At 42.7% G+C, this 20,643-nt stretch overlaps 1 protein-coding gene across 1 annotated transcript in view; it reads right to left on the reverse strand.

The window, feature by feature from the left end:
• tsnare1 (T-SNARE Domain Containing 1) overlaps positions 1-20,643 on the reverse strand; it is a 136,304-nt gene that overhangs the window by 56,390 nt on the left and 59,271 nt on the right. Inside the window, exon 8 of the mRNA XM_041942404.1 lies at positions 4,718-4,790. Within this exon, the coding sequence (XP_041798338.1) occupies positions 4,718-4,790 (73 nt within the window). The remainder of the gene's footprint in view (positions 1-4,717; positions 4,791-20,643) is intronic.

Here is a 20,643-nt window from a genome sequence, read left to right on the forward strand (position 1 = left end):
GTTGTGATGTCGAGCTCTTGGTAATGCAGAACAAACGTGCAGGCATTGTGCTGTGTGGATTAAAGACGCATCATTTCTAAATCTTTTTAATTTGACAAGTTTGAAATAATTATTGCCCAGGCGGTTCTGCTGACAGACGCTCATGCACTCACCATTTGTTTCCTCCTCTCCTCTTCTTCTTCCTCATCTCCCCCTTTCGTCTTCCTCTTGCTGCTCAAAATGCCCTTTCAGCACACTTGTCCAAAGGTTTATTTAGCTTATCCATGACTGTTTGTGCACAGTTTGTCCTCAGGGAATACTGTAGCCCAGTAGTTTTACTAACATGTTGCAGTTTCTGTCACCCTCTAACAGTTGGAAAATCCTGAGTGCAGCTTTAAACTAACTCAGGGCAGCCTGTTAGTTACTGTTAGCAGTTATTACGTACTCTTTCTTGATCTTATTCTTTATTTTTCTTTATCTTTGTGATTATTTGAATCTCTGATCGCATTCATCTGTTAATTGAAGTGCATTCCATCGTCGTGTCTGATGCAACTCTCAAGTCCTCTTTTCCTTTGTTTTAGAGTGTATGTATGTCTTCTGACATAAATCTTATCACGTATGCAACTTTCTTCACGAAGCTCAACGTGGTCACACTGTGCCATCGGTGGCAAAGCTTGTGGGTTTAAGTTCCAGTTGGTAAACCTACTCACTCAGGCTTTGTGCTGTGTGAATTGGAAACAGGTGACTTCAAGGTTTAATGATCGTTTTAATCTAGGCAGTTCTACTGGTAGACCCTCCTGTATTTTTCATCTTCCTCCTCTTCTTGCTTCTCTTTCCTCAATGCCTGGACCTGGCTCACTGCTGCTCAACAGCAGCTTTATTTTTATATATTTTTTGACCATCATTTTATTTAAAAATGTTATGATCACAGTGATCTCATAGCTGAGGCCAGATGCATAAACTGTGGAAATTCTATGGCACAGAGGCAGAAATATGCATACGCATTCTTTCAGTCAGATTTATAAATCTGTGCTTATGCCTGATTCTGTTTTATGGATCTCACCCCCACAATAAGCCATAAACGGGTGGAGAAACGCCCTTAAAACCCCATTTGCATATGATTATTCTTCTACCTGCTCCACCACTCATTTGAGATGTCAATGAGAAGCGCAGCAAAAAAGAAAAAAAAAAGTACAATTTAGCCAAATGTGTTCCATCAGTGCTCTCCAACAGCATCAGAACAGCTGTCGTAACGTGCGGCCATAGCTATTTATAGCACCTGTACCACTAATACATCACGTATGCCTGTAAACCATCATACTGGTGATATCTCAGTCATCATTATGAAAGTTAGAACGATGATCAATCTACAGGGCTCATGTTGAAACAGACTCTACAAAGTGATTTGCAATTCAGGATCATTAACTGGAAAGCAAGTTAAAATATTTTTTTCTAAACGTGCCTATGAGTGACGTGTCACAGAAGGTTGTGTAGACTACAGAATAATACCACAGTGGAAGTTCAGTGAAAATTGCCACGCAGGCTAAACAATGTTTTACACTATGGTTTCATCACTCACCTTATATTTCATGTCCATCTTATCATTTCACTCGCAGCTATCTCTCAAAAACCGTGCGTGTCCCTTTACTGAAGTGTGAGCAAGGTGCGCACAGTCTCATCGAACATGCCTGTTTTATAAACGCCAGTTTACGTGTGGGAACAGGCTTACGCTTGCTTTTCGTGCGGACATATCATTTATACACCTGGCCCCAGGTGTTTTCCACATAACGGCTCATGAAAAACTGCTGCTATAGAGTGACATCATTGATGAGGGCATGACTAGAGGCACTGCGTACTGAGAGCAGTACAACATAATGTTTTTTTTGGACGTGATTTTGTTTGTTCCTGCTCTTTAAAACAGGATTCAATTTGCATTTAATGCACGTGAAGCCTGCTTACTGGTGCTTTCCATTTCAGCCTTTAATTCAGCACACACAAAATGACACACCACCACTCGGCTTCTTTGTTTCAGGGCATTGGCTGAAGACTTTCTGACTGGGATGGGTGCTGTGGTTTTCATATGGTCCGGGGACACAAAATAACACCAGTTAAAGAAAAAACTAATTAAATAAAAAGTGCTAGGAAAAATACAAATGCAGCTTCTCAATTATATGCATCATCCATTGATCTAAATGTTAGCCATCCTCATTCAGAATGGTGCATTGAAGAAAGAAGAAAAGGTAAAGAAAACAGGTATTCCATTCTTGTAGAACTGGGCCAGTCTGAGTCAGCCTGACTCTAAAGGGTATTTAAAGGGCGTCTACATTAGCCTGATTGAAGGCTGCAGACAAAAGGACACTCTACAACAAAAAGGCAGCAATTAGCAAAAGCTATTGCTCATTCCTCATCGCACACACACACACACACACACACACACCTTCACACAGTCTTCACACAGTTTTGCACCATAAAGCTGGAATGTGCAAAAAACATTTGGAAGTACACTGTTAACGTACAGTATTTATTGCACGCAGCTCTTTGCTATTGTCTTCCTGTTCTATCTATTCACACACACACACACACACACACACACACACACACACAGTGTGATGCATGCCAGTCTGAGGCCATCACCTTGATGGTGTGCCAAATGACTGAGACTCATATGCTGCCAATCAGAAGAGGGGGAGGGATTCAAGGAAGCCAGAGTATGCTAAGCCACGGAGAGCCACTCTGTCTGAACACGCTGCAAAACCCTTTGAGGAGAAGAAGGATGAGCTACAAGCCAAGCTAGCCAGGGCAGACAAGCTAGCTCTGACCACCGACCGCTGCACAGCTCACACGTACAACAGCTACGTCACAGCTACCTGTGCTGAAGGGTGACATATCTCCATCTCACCTGTCATAATGTCCAGTGGAATTAATTACTGAGCTAGATGTGACAGTATTCTGGCTCTTCTCTCTCACTCCTCTCCTGATTTGGTGGATTAAGGGTTAATTTCAAACAAACCATAGTTGGTGATGGTTGGAACCATGAAGGTTTTGGTGAATTTATTCTGTCTGATAAAATGATTGTTTCTGTGACTGGAGTCTGGTGGATTTGGCACCAGACGGCTGTAGGATCCTTTCCATAATTCTGTCAGACACATACAATAATAATCTGAGCCTGTCAGTGGCAAAAACACTCTTCGTGGACGTACATTGACGGTGTGCAAACGCCCAGAGGCATTACATTGCAGCCCGTTTTACAGCTGCGGGCTGCAGCGCTCTCACTCACTAATTGCTAGCTATTACATGTTAAAATAGGTGCTTTGCTAACCTCCTGTGTCCTACACTAGTTGATAAAGTTTGGTATCAACAAAGGCATGTTGAATGTTAGACACTGTAATGTAATCAGTGAATAACAGAGAACAGACACACAAAAACATTTTATTCTAGCTTCAGTACAGTCTCTGTTTGTCAATACTTGAATGTTGGTCTAAACAAATTAGACATTCTGGACCAAATGCTGAGAAAATATTTTGAAAGTATTTTCATTATTTCTTATAATAATAATAATATTCTGTCTAAGTGGGAGTGTAACATGTTCAGGGTCACCACAGCTTACTTACAGACCTACACTTACATATTATTCTGCTTGTTGTATCATTCAGATATCAGTTCCTGCCTTTTCTTTTGTTGAAACAAACACTTGAATATTGATCATTTTTAACAAAAAAAAAAAAAAAAAGCAAGGCTGGGTCCATGGGCTATCTGTTTGCCTCTGGCACATCTGCGACTCCCTCACCTCTGTGATTGTCATGTCTGTGTGTGTCACTGTCACCAGCATGGCGATCCTGATCCAACCCACCACAGTTTGCTGCTCCACCCAGACCAGATTCAGGGGTCTTGCACAGTCGGATGCCTGTTTGTGGGTGCTGGAATTTGTCAGTGTTAGGCTGGTGTGGATCGCATGCTGCTGTGTCTTTGACACTCATTTTACTTGTGCGTAGAGATGCTTTGCCTGGACTCTGATTTGCTGTATGGTTTCACAAGACCCGTAACAGCGCCCCCTACTGTACGACAGCGAAAAACACAAGTTGCCGGCATATTTGTTTAAATAAGTCAAACGACTGTAAATGAACCGACTCTACTCCACCCACAGCTCCGGGTGTTTTGCAGCACGACTCCAGCTAAAGACAGTCACCTCAATTTGGAAAGTCATCAGCCTTATCAGACCTTTCACGTATTCTCAGAATTGATCTGCAACCCCATCACAACAACATTTTTCAGGTCTCTTTGACTGCGTGGTCGTTTGACATTATTAACGAACAGCCAATTCTCTAGTGAATGTTCACGCTGGAGCCAGACGCCGCTGATGGCAGATTTCTGACCCAGCGGCAAAGCCTCTCTATCTGCCCTATATCTGTGTCCTAAGTTTCATTCTGTTTCGCCAAGTTTAAATCACTGCAGGGTGTGGAGAGCCGTTCACAGATATCAGGGCGGCTAAATGGATTTTCTCTAACAGGCCGCTGCTTGTAAACTCAGAGCGTTTTGCTTCTCATCAAAGAATCTTAACAGCGAGGCAACAAGGCAGAGGTTAAAAAGTTTGTTTGGCCCAGCAGAATTTTCCCGCTCGTGTTATTAATCAAGCACATCAAATTAAAACAGGACCGCGGAGGTTATCTTTGCTAATTGGGACAACAATGTAAACAATAGTCAGCACACACATACACACACATGCACACACAAGTCTTACCTATGGTGTCTCCTTGTTCGTGGACCATACTGGCCAGATCCTTCATGATCTGACTGACGTCCAGCATGTTTCTCTGTGGAGAAAAGACATAATATGTACTGATGTTACACCACTGTTCAGTTCTGTAGACACTGACTGGCTAAGAACACAAGTGTCAAATTTGTAATACTCCTCTTCTCTTGGTGAGGCCTTTGATATGTGATTAGGCTAGTTAGCTAATTAAAAGTACTCCATTTAGCATTGCACTCCTAAAACATTGTTGGAATCACAAAATTGATGCAGCAGAAATAGAGATATCTTTTTTAATCCTCACATTCTTTACACTGACACCTGCCGCCTACATTACCCACAATGCAACCTGAACACTGACAGTTCTCTCCTGAGAGTTGGGTGTGTTATGCTAGGAGTGACTAAGAAAGCCTCAAGTCTCCAGCATCAAGCCGCTGTGCACGTGCAGGTCACCTCCACCGGCGCCGTAATGGGAGACACGGCACTGAAATAAATGATTTTAGCGTTCCTGAGTGTTGAGTAATAGAAAACATTCACTTTGAAGCACTGCGAGTTAACAGTTTGCCTCAAATATAGCAAATATAAATGTGCTGAATCAGCACCGCACCACTGCCTGTTTTTCTTGCGGCACAGCCAGAGGCACACATTATACAGCTTCTATACTTTCCTCAAACGTTTCCCATTACGGCTTTAGAGGGGGAGTGACCTGTGTGATCACGGTTTCCATGGGAACATAGCCACTGAGGCTTTCGTCACATAGGAGCAGTGTGGTTTCATCTAAACTTGGTTGAGAGATCGAGCAACGAGCTCAGCTCCACAGATCAAAGGTCACAGACATTCAGTGTTGCTTCTCAGCCTCGCCTCTCATGTGCAGCGATTTCTCCTGATTCTCTGAATCTTTTAATGATATTATGGATTATGGGTGGAGAAATCCCTAAAGTCCTTGCAGTCGCATGTAGAGAAACGTTGATCTTAAGCTGTTGGACCATTTTTGGTTTTCACGCAGTGGTTAACCTCGCTCCATCCTTGCTTGTGAGAGATTGAGCCCTTCGAACCTGTTCACCTGTGGAATGATCCAAACAGGTGTTTTTGGAGTGTTCCACATCTTTCCCAGTCTTTAGTTGCTCCTGTCCAACTTGCTTGAAACGTGTTGCTGCATCAAATTCAGAATAAGCAGATATTTACAAAAATCAATGAAGCTAATGAAATAAAACATTAGTAAATTGTCTGTGTGCTGTTGAGTGTACGTATATCAAAAGGATTAGCAAATGAACACATTCCGTTTTATTTAGGTTTTACACAACATCCTGAGTGTTATGAATGTGAGGTTTGGTGACTGCGGGGTTGCTTCAGTTTGCCATGTGTGAAGTGACTGGGATGAGAATATGCACCTACAAGTCTGAGGCAGTGGAACTTGATGGAATATGATGCACTGCCTCTTAGAGTCTGGAACTGTTTTCTTTCTGTTGATTGTTTTCTTGATCAATCAGTTCATTGTTTTGCCCATTAAAAAATCAGCAAAATGCCTAACACAGTTTCCCAGAATGCACGGTAATGTCTTGTCTTGTCAATACTCTAATATTGTTGCTTTTACTATCATAGAATATTATAACCTGAGACAGAAGACATCCAAAAAAAATAAATTTAAAAAGGCAAAACTGCATTTGGTCTTGTGAACATTCGTGGCATGTCAGAGTTACCTGAGCAGTGTGTCATCTGATCACAAAATCCTGAAATTCTAAATCAACTTCCATGTCCCCTTAATTTAAAACATTTTTAAATCCTAAATATTGTGTGCTTGGCTTGACTGAAGGGAGAAAAAAAGAGGGGGCTCAGAGTTTTTGTTCAATTATTTCTCTGTCAGGGCACAGAGCAAAGTAGTGCAGCTCTGGCTGACCACAGCTAATTCTCCACAGTCTCTGAGCTTTGAATCTGCTCTCAATGTTTCAGCTCAAAGCAATATGAAAGCTTATAAAACCTCTGTCTATCTCCTGCTCACAGGTCCCCCCTCTCCTCCATTATGGCTCCGTGCAATCACAGCTGCGTTTGTGTAGCCTAACCCAGTGGGCCATCCATCACAGGTGGCGGAGATTGCTGTGGAAACTGGCAGCCATCCTGCCACTTGGCAAAAACCATTTGAATGGAGCCAAAATGGCCCCTGGCAAACCTTGCGATGCTAAATACTTTTTTTTTTTTTGCATTTATCTATGGGCAACCCTGTCTATCATGCTGTAATAGAATAACAAATTTATTTTACCTGGCAAACCATTGGGCAATCAGGGCTCATTTCATCATAATGACAGAGCAGTGTGTAACCAATTTAGCAAATAGTGTGTGGAGGTGAATAGGCAGAGGGAGACGAACACACACAGGGAGAAGGCAGAGATGTGATGGGTTGGGACCCCTGCCTAAGGGCTGAGTGGGTGGCCAGGCTTCAGGCCAACACTGTGCCCTTTTCCATATTTCATGGGCTTTAAATTCTGCTCATGGCCAATCCAGCAGCCACTGGATACTGGCACTGGGCTGGGAACCAGAACTGGAGATTTTTCTATTATGCTTCCAACAACAGGTTTACTACAGGAGGTTTTCTTATCACCGGGAGGCAAGTATATCAGTGTGCTCAGAGCTAGCTCCTGCTCCAGCTCCTCTGTGGTCCTGATCAGATGCAGGGGAATTAGTCAGAGTCTTGGGCTGTGTTGACACATTTAGTTTGGTTCAATTGTTCTGGACTAAAGCAAAAAAGACTATAAATTAGTTTTCAGTTCAGTCCGTTTGGGCTTCATTCATTGCATGTCTGAAATCCATACTGTGATGGCAGAAGTACTCTGACCTTTTATTTAGCAGCTATACCACAGTGTTTGAAGCATTAGTATCAAAACTAAAAGTATTCATCATGCAGAACTGTTAATTTCAGAAAAACATATATCACATTAGATTATCATCAGAGTCGAGAGTGGCCATGCTAATTTCTTTGAATGCACTTATCACGAGATCACAAGTCAGTTATTTCGTTATCGAGATAAAAAAGCTCTTTTTCTGGTGATAATGGGTTAAGTTACCTTTTTGTCTCATAAAAGCTAATTTCTTGAGATGAGATAATTTATCACAGGATAGTTACTTTTATGTGCTTCAGGCAGCAGCTGCTCAAATAAAGCCTCTAACACTGGCAGAGGTGCAGTTTGCATGACCTGCAAGCCCGTCCAGCTGTACATGGTGACCTCAGTATCTCCACCTGTTGACTGTCCCCTGAGACTCTGTCAACACATTCGTGGCATAGCTCATTTCACGGGAAATCACGTGTAGTCAAAATGAAATGGATCACACCCACATCTGCTGGAGAGGTGAAAGACAATAAGCAACAAGAGGAAACAACCTTTTGTTTCTTACATGGTTGATTATCACAGCCACTTCCAACTTCTGTCGATTCTAATTATTGATGCATGTCACTTTAATTATTCAGCTAATAAAGGTGCAGCCAACTTTAATGGCTTTATATACTGCTGTGTAGATTATTCCATAATAATGCATCATAAATTATGACATGATATTGGGTTTGAATAATCAGAATCTGCAATGTAAATAGTAACTGAAGTTTAAAATCTATGCAGTGGAGTAAAAAGTACAATATTTGTCACCAAAATGTAGTTGAGTGGAAGAGTAAAGTAGCAGAAAATTGAATTACTCAAGTAATGTACTTCAAAATTAGACTTAAGTACAGTACTTGAGCAAACAAGAGGTTTAGGTGTTCGTCCAAACACCATCATCAGTTATAAAAAGTGACAGGAAGCAACTATGGCAAGAAATACACACAAAGAAGTCACATGATCAGTGCGTGACCTGAGCTGTAAAAATCACATGACTGCTGAAAGGTCACTGAAGTGTTCTTGCCAGAGGAGATTGTGGCTGACATTTTTATGGAAGAAAAGGAGAGAAAAGTGTTGGACACCTATAAGCGCGGTGCCCCGAGCCATGCGGGTGACACCTGGGTGAAAATCAAGAGCCACGAACAAGGCTCTAGTACGGATCACGTTAACTCAGTGGATAAAAAACACCAGGTGCACGAGAGAGGACATGAGTGGAAACAAGCTACCATGTTTGGATTGTTCCATAAAGGTGGGGAAAGAGGGAACCCTTCAAGTGGAGGGACCAGAAGCCCACCCATACTGGCCAGTATCTCTTGTTTGACTCTCATCCTCCGCTGGAGCAGAGACTGGGAGTGATGCATGTCTTACAACATCAGGCTGAGACTGTGCCCACGCATTCTGAGGCTGGAGAGAAGGAACACAGTCACGTTAAATAAGCGCTGACATGTTGTGGCCATTCAGCAAAACGCACACAAAACACGAGAAGAGACGAAGCAATTAGGAAAAAGGGATTGCAGGTCTATCCCCCTTTTGTTTTTCACACATTTCAACACAGTCTTAATGACAGTCAGGTACATATCCTAGACAGGTGGAGCAAAGTGGAGCAGCCAGGGGAGGTTTGAGACACCGCCTGACCCCAGCTTACAATGCTGTATTGCAAACTGTGCCCCAGGGCTTTATGGATGAAATAGTTTGCTCCACCTCACAAGGGTGAGGTGAGGCGCTACCATAAGCTGCTGGAACACCGCCTCCTCTGGGAAGCACACTTCAGTGACATTTCAGACGTCATGTGACTTTTACATCTCCACTCACGTGCTGATCGAGTGACTTGAAATGGTGGGCGTTCATGCATCACCAAAGGTTCAGAAAATCTGAGAGGCAAACTTCCGGAGAGAAGCAGCCATTTTCCAGAGCAGCGTTTTGAACGTTTCACACGGATGGATTATGCCATGAAACTATCGAAGCCTGATGTTCCATCCATTTATCCCGGAGACACAGCGAGTGCGAGCCAACGTGTCGGTGAATTTATTTTCCTTGTGTTTGATTCGCCCACTGTGTCCAAACAAATCTGCAGCGTGCTGGATAATGTCAGCCAATGCTACCTGATGACTGATGTCAAATACTGACTTTGAGATGTCTTGGGGGGGGTTTGATGAAGAAACTTCAGGCAGATGTTACTGAAAACAGTTTGTCAGATAGCTAAGCTGCTGACTTGCATGATAGCTATATTCATTACGATAATTAAAAGAAAACTTCACATGACTTTGTGGTTGTTCTTCAGAACTGGTTTCCTTTTGGATCCTGGCTGAATTACTCCTATATAACCACTAGCCAGTGTGTAGCATACAGTAACTAACAAAACAGAAAACAAGCAGAGGTTTGTGTGTTTGATGAGTTGCAGGTGAGCGGTGAAGCAGTGCATGGAGATGGAGGTGGGGATTATTTAGATCCTCACATACAGAGTTACATCCAAACCATTTTAAAGCATGAAGGGATTTTTGCCATGGGAAAAAAAATCTAAATAAAACAGATTTTAGTTTTTATGGATGAAATTTTTCACTACGTTTTACTTTATCATATCAGAGAAAATCGTTCAGACGTCTCACCGTGGATCTTTCAGGATCATACGGGGCATTGCTTCCTTTCACCCACAATCCAATCCTTTCTGGTACAGCTGTTCAAATAACAGCCGTCACACCAGCCTAAATGAACCAAACCGAATGGGTGAACATACCAGAGTTTGAACTGTGCCAAACAGGTCAGGTCAGTGTCTGCCTCCATAATCTGGAGAAATAAGTTACAAGCCTTGTCTTTATCCTCGATTCAGATCCAAGCTTCGAGTCAGCAAGGTGACAAAAACTTCATTTTGCCACCTTAGAAAGACCGAACAACCATTTATAAATAAAAAAGATACTGAAAAACGATTCATGCTTTTATTCCCAACCACCTCGATTACTGTAAAACACCATTTACTGGCCTACTGAAAAAACCACTGGAAGCTCATTCAGTCCAGTTTTAGCTGCTCTGCACTGACAGAACTGATTTTATGGTTCTCCTCCTTGCATACAAAGCCCTACACGTGCTAGGAACAAGCTACATTGCTAAATCCCTTGTTCACTATTTGCCTTCAAGAACGCCGCGATCATCTGCTGCTGGTTTTGTGGAGGTTCACAGCAACAGCCGAAAGAAAATCGGAGATGCATCTTTTGTCAGTTACTCCCTAAAGCTTCGGATAAACAGCCTGTAGATTTCAGGGTAGCAGCTCGCTGAATATTTTTTAAAAGAAAGCCTTTAACCAGCTATGACCTCCTGGCACACACCTGAAACTTTTGTGTTTTGCCTCTTGCTTATGTACTGCTTCTTTTCAAACGTATGTATGCCTTCTATGTGCTCTATTTCCACCTTTATTTTACTACTTTTATCCAGTGGGTTTCACTTCCCATTTTATGTTGTGCATTCTCTTTTCATACGGATTTTCAGCTTATTTTTATTATTATTATGCAACCCAGTATCACGCCATAGTGTTTAATACACCCGCCGTGTAACATCCGGCTGCTGACAAACATTTCACCTGCCCGCAAAACTACTTAGTAAGGTGTCGGAAAACATCATGGTTTGACACAAACTTTATCTTCATTCTCTGTCCGTCTTATGTGAAGCACTTGGCACATGTGGTTTCTTTGTTGTAAAGCACCTTGAGCTACATTTCTTGTATGAAAAGTGCAGTACAAAAATGATTCTTCTTATTATTGTTCAAAGAACCAAGGGCATTGCTTCTTTGATAAGGAATGATTCTAACTATTGTAAGTGTGAGGTGAGGCCGTAGCCATTATACGAAAAAAGAAATGTTATTTACAAGTGTCTAGCCTGAAAAATAAGAAAATAGGACAATCCAGCACTTGTAATAAATACCTTGGAGTGTGTCTGACCAGCATCACATGATCTTGATCTTGATCACTAATGCCACATCACATTGTACACAGCAGTAGGGAAAACCATTCAAGTTACACTTTCATTCGGAGTTGGGACATCAGGGAAACCTGACACAGCAGTATCAGTTCAGTTCTGAATAAAATCCAATTCATTCAGCTAATTTAGAAAGAGCTGTTCACACTTTGTGTCTGGTTTCACTTCTAAACCAATCATTACAAATATGAAGCATCATATACAGATGTATTTTCAAGGCTAACAGCAAGAGGAAGTGTTAGCAGTTCAGAATAACAGATTTTCTCGTTCCCATTTCGCCAACATGGCATGAATTGAACATTAGTGCGAATTTTCTTTGCGCTTATCAGTTCTCTGTGACAGCTTTCCTTTTCCATCCATTAGCTTCCATCAAAGTCAAGGAATAATGGTGGTAAAAAAAAAAGTCAACACTATTTGTGACTGTGCTCTGCTGCTGGCCCTGACCTCACCTCCCTGTGAGGGATGCATGCAAACAACGAAGCTCACGTGCACGTGCAGGGATCAATAGTGTCAGAACTTCTTCCACAAATTGTTGCGATGGTAGCCAGTGATTCAGACTGGTCCTCAGTGCTGACGCTCGCCTCCACTGGTACTCTGAGCCTCCTGTCAGTCCTGCAGCTGTTGTTATTGTGTATGACTGATGAAAAGAGCATACTTGAACAAATGGAAAGCTCCAAGGGTCTGTAGATTTTCATGAGCTTAAAATGTCAGACTCCGAATCAGACATCTGTTCCATCTGACACTGGGGCCACAGCAGAGACAGCAAAAACACAATTAAACTTGAGGCCAAGATAAAAAAAGTCACAAAACATGCCTGCTGGCAGCATCTGATTGACACCTCAGTCACCAGCGCTGCATGCCTCACATTTCTCCAGTCATAAGGATCTGTCTGATACTGGCTGATATGAGCACTTGTGGGAGATATTGCAGCTCACTCCAAAGCTTTACAACCTGCAGATTGTCTGATGGAGGGCGAGCGGTGGAAAAGTGACTCCTCTCTCCTCTTACTTTCATGTTTATGTTACTTAAAGGTTGTTCTGTTCATCCACACAGAAATCAGTTATAGCATCAGTGAGCGTCCTCTGTGTGATGACTTTATTCCTCTTGTGTCTTAGAAACCATACGTTCTTCATTAATGGTAAATTGCTAGGCACAGTTTGATACCTCACAAGCTATCAGCACAATGAGGATGATTTCCAACCCAACGTAAACAGTGAGCAGCGGGGATCAGAGGATTTGTCACATATATTGCAGTTTGCAGCTTTCATGTTAATGCGTCAGTCAGTCTTTCACTGCAGAGCGGTGAGGAGACAAATAGCTGTACATGGAGGTCTCCTCTTGTGCCTGCAGAGGGAAGTGTGGCACAGCAGTGCACTCCCATCAGCCTCTTTAAGGTGAACCGGCTTCAGTAATAACAGCTGATTAAGTATGCAAGTCAAGCAGGAGGAGGGAAAGCGCTGATAGACAGCACGACCCCTGAAGAGGCGTCTGGGAGATTTACGGCGTTTTCACACCTTGTTCGCTCGGAGAAGTTACTTGGAAACTCTAAAGTGCTCTCTCCCACTTAGTTTGCTTCTTTTGGCCAAATGAGAGCACAGCAATCAGAGCGAGACCTCGCTGAGAGAGAAGTGTCTCACTACATTCCCAAACTGAACTGACTTCTCCTCTGGACGCCGAACGTGATCCGACTGTGATCAAACTACAGCACTCGTCGCGCTGAGCTGTCTGTTCATGTGACTACGTTCATTCACGTAAAACAAGAGTGATGGGAGCTGTGTGACAGCCGTCTCTGGCCTCTGCAGTTAGAGGCTTTATTTCTCTTTTCTTTAAGTGTGAGATACATTTTAATGTGTCCAAGCAAATATCAGCATAACTACTAGAAGTCTCCTTCAAGTCTGTCCCCATGTTAAGTGACCCTGTGGGGGATCCTGGTTCTGTGGGTGAGACACTCCAAATGTATTGTGTGTATCCAGAAACAAAAACTTACACTGTTGTTGCTTTCAAATAAAAATGGATATAATAAATATCCAAGTAGTAACCCAACTGTGCTAACTGATACATACCCAAACATAATGTTCCTAAATTTGGAGATGGTATTATAAAGGCACATCCTACTGATTTTACACATAAAGGTCAGTCTACTAGTTTAGAGGAGTACCACTCAGAGTGTGACATCAGTTGCACATCGTCTTCTGCAGCACTCGAGGAGCTTTGTCAAGTCTGAGAGAATAATGCTGATCATGCTACTGCTTGCATTATGGGAACTAGGACCCAGTGTTTTGGATCTTGGATCATGCTACTGTCTAAAAGATGTTATATTTATTTTGTCCTCATGATTACTGATGATGATTTCCTGGAATTTTCTTTCCTGATATATTTTTTCTTGTGAACAATATGGAAAAAATACCCTTAATGAACTTATTATCTGTGCATTTCCATGTTATAACTTAACCATCTTCAGATAATAAACCCTATTACAAAGAAATTGTTGCTGTTATTACCAAGATACAACCTGGTTGTTACTTTCATATTACTGGGCTAATAAAGTGTTAGAATAACCTGACTTTAGAGAAGCTTTACATTGTAATGCCAGTGCCATGCAGTGGAACGGGCGCCGTACTGCCTTTCAGAGGGCAAGTTGTTGTGTATCTCAGGTGAAGACTAGTTTAGGGAGCACATCAACTGACTCTGTCACGTCAATTGCGGTTTGACGCATTCGGTGATGTATCCACTCTCCACAGGCGCATTAGTCATCATTCGCTGTCAGCGCTTGTCATTTCATGTCCCTTTTGTTCCCGCTGCGTACTGGCAAATCCACAGCCTGCAAGCAAGAAACTATCTTTACTATGTGCCGCACAGCACACTTCTACTCAACCCTGAATATAGATCACTCTGCAGCCTGAGATGAACTGAAATCGAACAAAGCAACATTTCTAAGTGAAAGTCCAGACATCTGATCACCTTAAATCATTGGACTAATTCATATGTAGATACATTATGAGCACACGCTACTCGGATTCAGATGGTTACCGACAAGAAAGCCTCTCAAGACAGGGAGGTGTTGAGTCAAAACAAAATACTCACTGTCTCCTTAACGACAGCGAGAGAGCAGCGAGCAGTAAGTGCTCCATCGTGAGCCAGATGGACCTCTTCATCACTTCCACCCCCCACCACATATGAAGCATCCATGTGGGCCTGCCATGGAGCTTACGTGGCAGGCCCATTGCATGCTATCTGTTATGACATCCCTCCAGCACAATTTAAACCTCAACTCAACTGCACCCATGGTATTTCTGTACTTCACTGAGAAGACAAACACCTGCTGGCTTTGCTATTTAGTTGAAAGAAAAGCATCAAAACATGACTTATTAACATGTTTCAATGTAAGTACACAAACTCAATTAACCTTCTATACTTGCAGGTGCTGGGTAATCACTGAGGGAAGACCTCTCCCCTCTATTTCTGTCCGGTAACATTTTCATGCAACAGATGTTTTCTTCTATCTGAATGAATTAGAAATCAATTCAACGTGTACACCTAACTAGTAAATGCCAGGAACCAACTCTGGCTCTGAAACAGCCTGAGGACTCCAGATTCAACAGGAATGGTGGAAACGTACTGCATTGAAAAGCATGAAAAGTTCTGAAGACTTCAGTTGCAATGTCGTAATCTGGCATTTTGACATGTTGGTTGTAATGTTGTATGTTTTGTACAGACACTATGGTCATCTATTTTTCTCTTATACATTCTGTATCCACTAAGAGTAAGCACTGTTTTGTGTAAAAACTGTTTCAAAAAGATAATGACTCATTTTGTGTCTATGGTGTTGTGTAAATCACATGACTGATCAATGGACTGTAAATAAGGAAACTGAAAACAGTCACCCTGATGAGGCCAAGATAGCCAAAACCATTTACTGGAGTCCTGAGACTTTGCGGTTTCTTTGCAGTATGTTAGCTGTTCCTTGGACTGCACTCTTCTGGACTCTTCTCTCCTGGAATCTGCTGGTCACAGCCCCTAATGCTCCAGTTACCACTCCGACCACCTTGGACTTCATCTTCCACATCTCTTCTTGTAGCTCCTTCAGCTCAGTTCTCATTCTTCTCGTACTCCTTCTTTCTGGGTTAATTTAAACACAAGATACTTGTGCTCAAAAAGAGGATTCATTCTCAGTGAAGAACCTTGGAGCTCTAATCTGCCTCTATACCTGCCAAAGAGCAGTGATTCCTAACACGTCTCTGGGGGTCATCAGGTGGAAACCTCACTTCAACAGTGTTTCGCCTACTTAGTCCCACTACACCTCCAGGAGGTTAGGCAGTGAACTCCGGCGTCCCAGAGTCACCCCCCTAGTGCCAGTTCACACTGCTCCTACACAATCCAAACAGCACCGCCACGTTCAACTGACCCAGAGATGCTCCAGGTAGTGGCCAGTACCGATGCTACCATTTAACTATTGCTAATGCTAATGCTAACCGCTAGGAAGAACAGAAGAAGACAATACAGTTCCGATGCTACCATTTAGCTAATGTTACGTGCTAACCGCTACCTGCTAAGAGGAACAGAAGAAGACAATAAAGCTAGATTCACCTATACAGTTAATGTTAATTGCTAGCTACCAATACTAACTGCTAAGATACTATCATACTCTCACCGCTTTAGCTATTGTTAGCTGCTACAATGCTACCACAGGCCTAGATGCCACATGTAACTGCCGATTGCCACACTACCATCATCTACACCTGCCTCTCACCACTGCACCAAAAAAAAGCGGGGTGGGAATACAAACCCTGGTTCGGGTAGGGGGTAGAAAATAAAGAGGTAGAGTCAAAAGATGAAAGTAGGGATTGGATACAGACCCTTGTTCGGGTAGGGGGTGGAAAATTTAGAGGGTGCTGAAGGTGGAGGCCTAAACCACAGACTAGATTTAACAGCCTCTTCTAACATTTCCTTCAAGAAGCAGCAAACCCTACCATTTCCTTCAAAAAGCAAACAAAGCAGGAAAACAAACCCTAACATTTCCTTCAAGAAGCAAACAAAACAGGAAAACAACCAAAAAGATCAAAAAACAAGCCAACTCTGTATCTCACCACGCAAACTCACCTGAACAGGCCGCATGATCCCAAAGAGAGACTCTAGCTGGCCACACCCCCACCTTATCTAAACTTCCTCTTCCTGGTTCTCTTCCTATTGGCAGAGCGAGAAGATGGGTCATCTGGACCACATCTATCACAACTGTCCTCTTCAGCTCCTTGCGAAACAGCAGCTGCTTCTCAGCCTGGAACTTCAAGTTCCACAGGGTCCCCATTGGGACTTGGGGGCTTCTGGTTCATACTTGGCACAGATGTTCCAGTATACCATCCCAGCCTCTCAGTGTACACTTTCCCAGCTTGCATCTCACACCCTGCTACTGTGCTGAACTGTCTCTGGGGCCTCTTTGCACAGCCTGCACCTTGGGTCCTGTCTGCTGTGGTAGACCCCGCCTCGATGGATCTGGTGCTTCGGGCCTGTTCTTGTGCTCATCAGAGCCTCTGAGCTGTCCTTCAGGCCGGCTGTTTCTAACCACTGATAGGATTACTTGATGTCAGACACCTCCTCTGACTGCTGATGATACATCCCATGGAGGGGCTTGGTCTTCCAAGATATTTTCTCTTCCTATTCATCACCCTCTTTCTTCTGCTGCCTGTGGCAGTATATATAAATATATACACAACATTTTTCATTTTGGTCAGTATCTTCTATTGTGAGGCAAATGGAGGCTAGACCAATCAATAACTGTGAGGTGTGTTTGGGTAATGGTAATGTTTGTTGATGGGTGTTCAATTACCAGGCTATACTGCTGTATCAAATAAAACATATTTCCATATTAAGGTTTAATTCATGGATAAAGTTGTAGATAGAAAATCAAAGACCAGTGACAGCCCAGTGAGTGGCATGTTGGTCCAGTCAAGTATAGTATCGTTCATGTTGACACCTGAGTAAAGAAGTCATACCAATGATACACTGTTTCTTATCGACTGCACCATGATAACATAGTTGGGGGAATGTAAAGCTATGGATGATCAAAGTGGCTTGAGCAAAGGACAAATAAGTTTATCTGCTGTTCTCTCTCATGCTCCGTCATTCCCCTCCCCCCATGGTGCTCTCACTCTTGATAAGTGTGCTTAATGCTGATATGAAATTCTTCCCACATCTACCCGAGCCCAAAGGCATCGGGCAACAGGACACAGTGTCACTGCCACAGCAGAAAAACCGTTAAGCAGATTTACTTGCACGCTTACTGGTGAAAAGGGGGAGGGGGGGGAGGGGAAAAAATGATGACATTTTTCCCACAACGACTGCATGAGACATCTCTTTTTTTTGCCCTTACTGAATAAACGGTTTATAAATGTAAAATCATGTTTCCTCTCTGGCAGCAGCCCAAGGACCGAACACCCCTGAATACGGAGCAGCAGGGCCTGAAGGGCAGCGAGGAGACAGAGCTGAAAATATTAGTGACAGAGGTTACAGTCTGCTGAGGCTCAACCTGCTTCCTCCTCTGTGACTTCAGCATAACAAGGACGGAGGCAACACATTCACTCTTGTTAGTATTCGTGAATGCCTTTGCGCATTTTTTCTTTTGGCCACGCAACTCACGGGCTTAATGCCAGGTTCAAACTTTAAGATATCAGTCAGATAACGGCCCAGCCCGAAAGATGTAGGGCATCGTGAAGGGACTGCGAAACAATTCATGATTTTATCTCATGGAGTGTATCATAGTGGAAGACAACCAACGTTGCATACGGGCAGTGTTGTGCATGAAGGCACTAAAAGAGTGCATTCATTGAACATGCTCATGCTTTTGGTGAACGGACTGTGATGGAATTTTCTGTCACTCGACTACACCTAGTGGGGGCCTCGAGGTCGTGGCCAGGTAAAGGGGTCGTCTTCAAGCCAGCTCATGCTCCAGGTGAAGGGAGGGGTCTGTTGTGCTTCTTTAGAGTACAACGCAGCTGTTGGATTGTTTAGGGAAACCGACAGCCTTTGGATAGGGAGAGAAGCTCCGTTGCAGAGGCGACCAAGGGCATATGTGATAAGCTGTGCTGTCCTCCAGACATGGCGGAGCAGACTATCTCCTGGTAGAGGAATGTGTTGATGGCGACCTGAAGACGCCTGCAATGTGAGCTGGGGAACATGGACGAGCATAGTTACTTGCTGTAGGTATGGAGAGCCAATATTCTTAGTGGATAAAGAACCAACACCTCCAACCATAATCCAGCATGAATCAGATCTAGTGATCCCAGCTAGGATAAAGGACTGATCATGAAGCATTCACCAGAACTGAGGTGGCATCAGGTAGAGTTCTCTCTGTTCTCCTCGGCCGAGCATCAATAAACTTTCCTGCATTAAGACGTCAAATTCTGTGGACAGCTTTCCTTGGGGGGGGGAGTAGACCAAATACAACATTTTTCCTGAAGGGTTCATTTGCAACTAATGCTAATGAGTGATGCTAAGATCCGTACAGTTTTCAATGGAAACAAATCTCACATGTTTTCACAAATTGTGCCTGCCAGGCCTGAAAAACAAGTCAAAACATCAGGAATTATTTTCACTGGAAATGATGACCAGTCTTGGGAAATATCTGCAGGTGATAGATGATCACAGAAATCATCAACAAAGGATAAGCGAAGGATCTTTTGGAGCCTTCAAGTTTAACCTTGAAGTTTGTCACTTGTTCAAGCACCACCAAAATCTTTAGACTGGACATCTTTCAAACGTTGTTTCATTACGTGACGATACAGTCATGCAGCCACCGCTTTTGTCCAAACCAACTCACAACGAATGCTGCCAGCCTCTGCTGAAACCTATTAATCAATCAGTTGATGCAATCAAATTGTATCATGTTTAATTCGTGTGAGAAATGAACATACAATTCCTAATGTAAAAACATAAACAGAAAGTGATATTAATTTTAAAAACCTTTTCCTATGCTCGCATCGTGGCTAAAACTCTAGCATCACACAGCTGCTAGTATGGCTGGAGACTGTTATATCATATTTGCCTACAAGCCTCTTATGTCTGATTAACTCTTTGCCTGAAGTGTTCAGTTTTTCTAAAACTTTAACTGCATCCAAGCAAGAGACACTGGACAAATGTGACTTGATTGTGGTGTATTTAGTAGTGGCAGTCTGTCAGGCAGAAAAAGAGAAAAGTCAATTTATTTAATTTCATTATTCACTTTGTTATATTTTAATTAAAAATGCAATTAAACCGGACTCCTCTCAGTGTTTTATGTTGCATGTGAAATAAAGGTAAGACCGTTCTTGAATTAAAAACTGTAACCTAGTTATCTTTTATTAAACAGGTTTTCACATCAACACTTTTACCTCAGCTTCAATTAAATTTCAGCAAAGGGTCAGAGCTCATTAGCAGGATATGTTAATACTGTTTGCATGATTGCACACACTGTACATCAGAAATACTTTAATTTACCTGCTGCGTCAATTATTTTCTTGTCTGTGTATTACTTTTGCGGTAATGACAAACTGTGGGAGAAATTTTGCGTGTGAACAGTGTCACTCATTAGGAACCTGAAGCCTGTATGCTTCAGTGTGAGCTGAGACGATAATCAAGTTTGAGTGGAATATCAGCATTTGTATTTCACAGACGGCTGGTTCTCGTTATCTTGAGGGAGCTGGCGAGCAGTACGTGATCTGCCATCATACTATTAGCTTCAGTGTGTAAAAAGACGAAAATCAATACAGTTCTGATTGCCAGGGTTAATAACAAATGTGCTTGCTAATAAACCACTTACTTTAGGATCTTTTCTGCTGAGGCATAAAAGCCTTGTTGTTTTTCTGCTGGAATTATTTTTCCTGGTGGTGTTTCCCACTGTACCTGTCTCCAGTCAAGGGTAAACTCTGTGGGCAGATCGTCCTGAGGGTGCATTGGTAGGACAGACACGCTTTGCTGTGGGCCTTTTTTTTTTCCTTTCTACTAGGCCAGGTGTTGTAGTCAGATTCCCCTTGAAAGCTGTCCTCTGTTATGCCCTGAGTTTTCTTTTTTTTTTTTTTATGAATTCATTTTTGATGAAATGATCTCCTGTGCCAA

The sequence above is a fragment of the Chelmon rostratus genome, chromosome 8 (assembly GCF_017976325.1).
Source record: "Chelmon rostratus isolate fCheRos1 chromosome 8, fCheRos1.pri, whole genome shotgun sequence".
Lineage (NCBI taxonomy): Eukaryota > Metazoa > Chordata > Actinopteri > Chaetodontiformes > Chaetodontidae > Chelmon > Chelmon rostratus.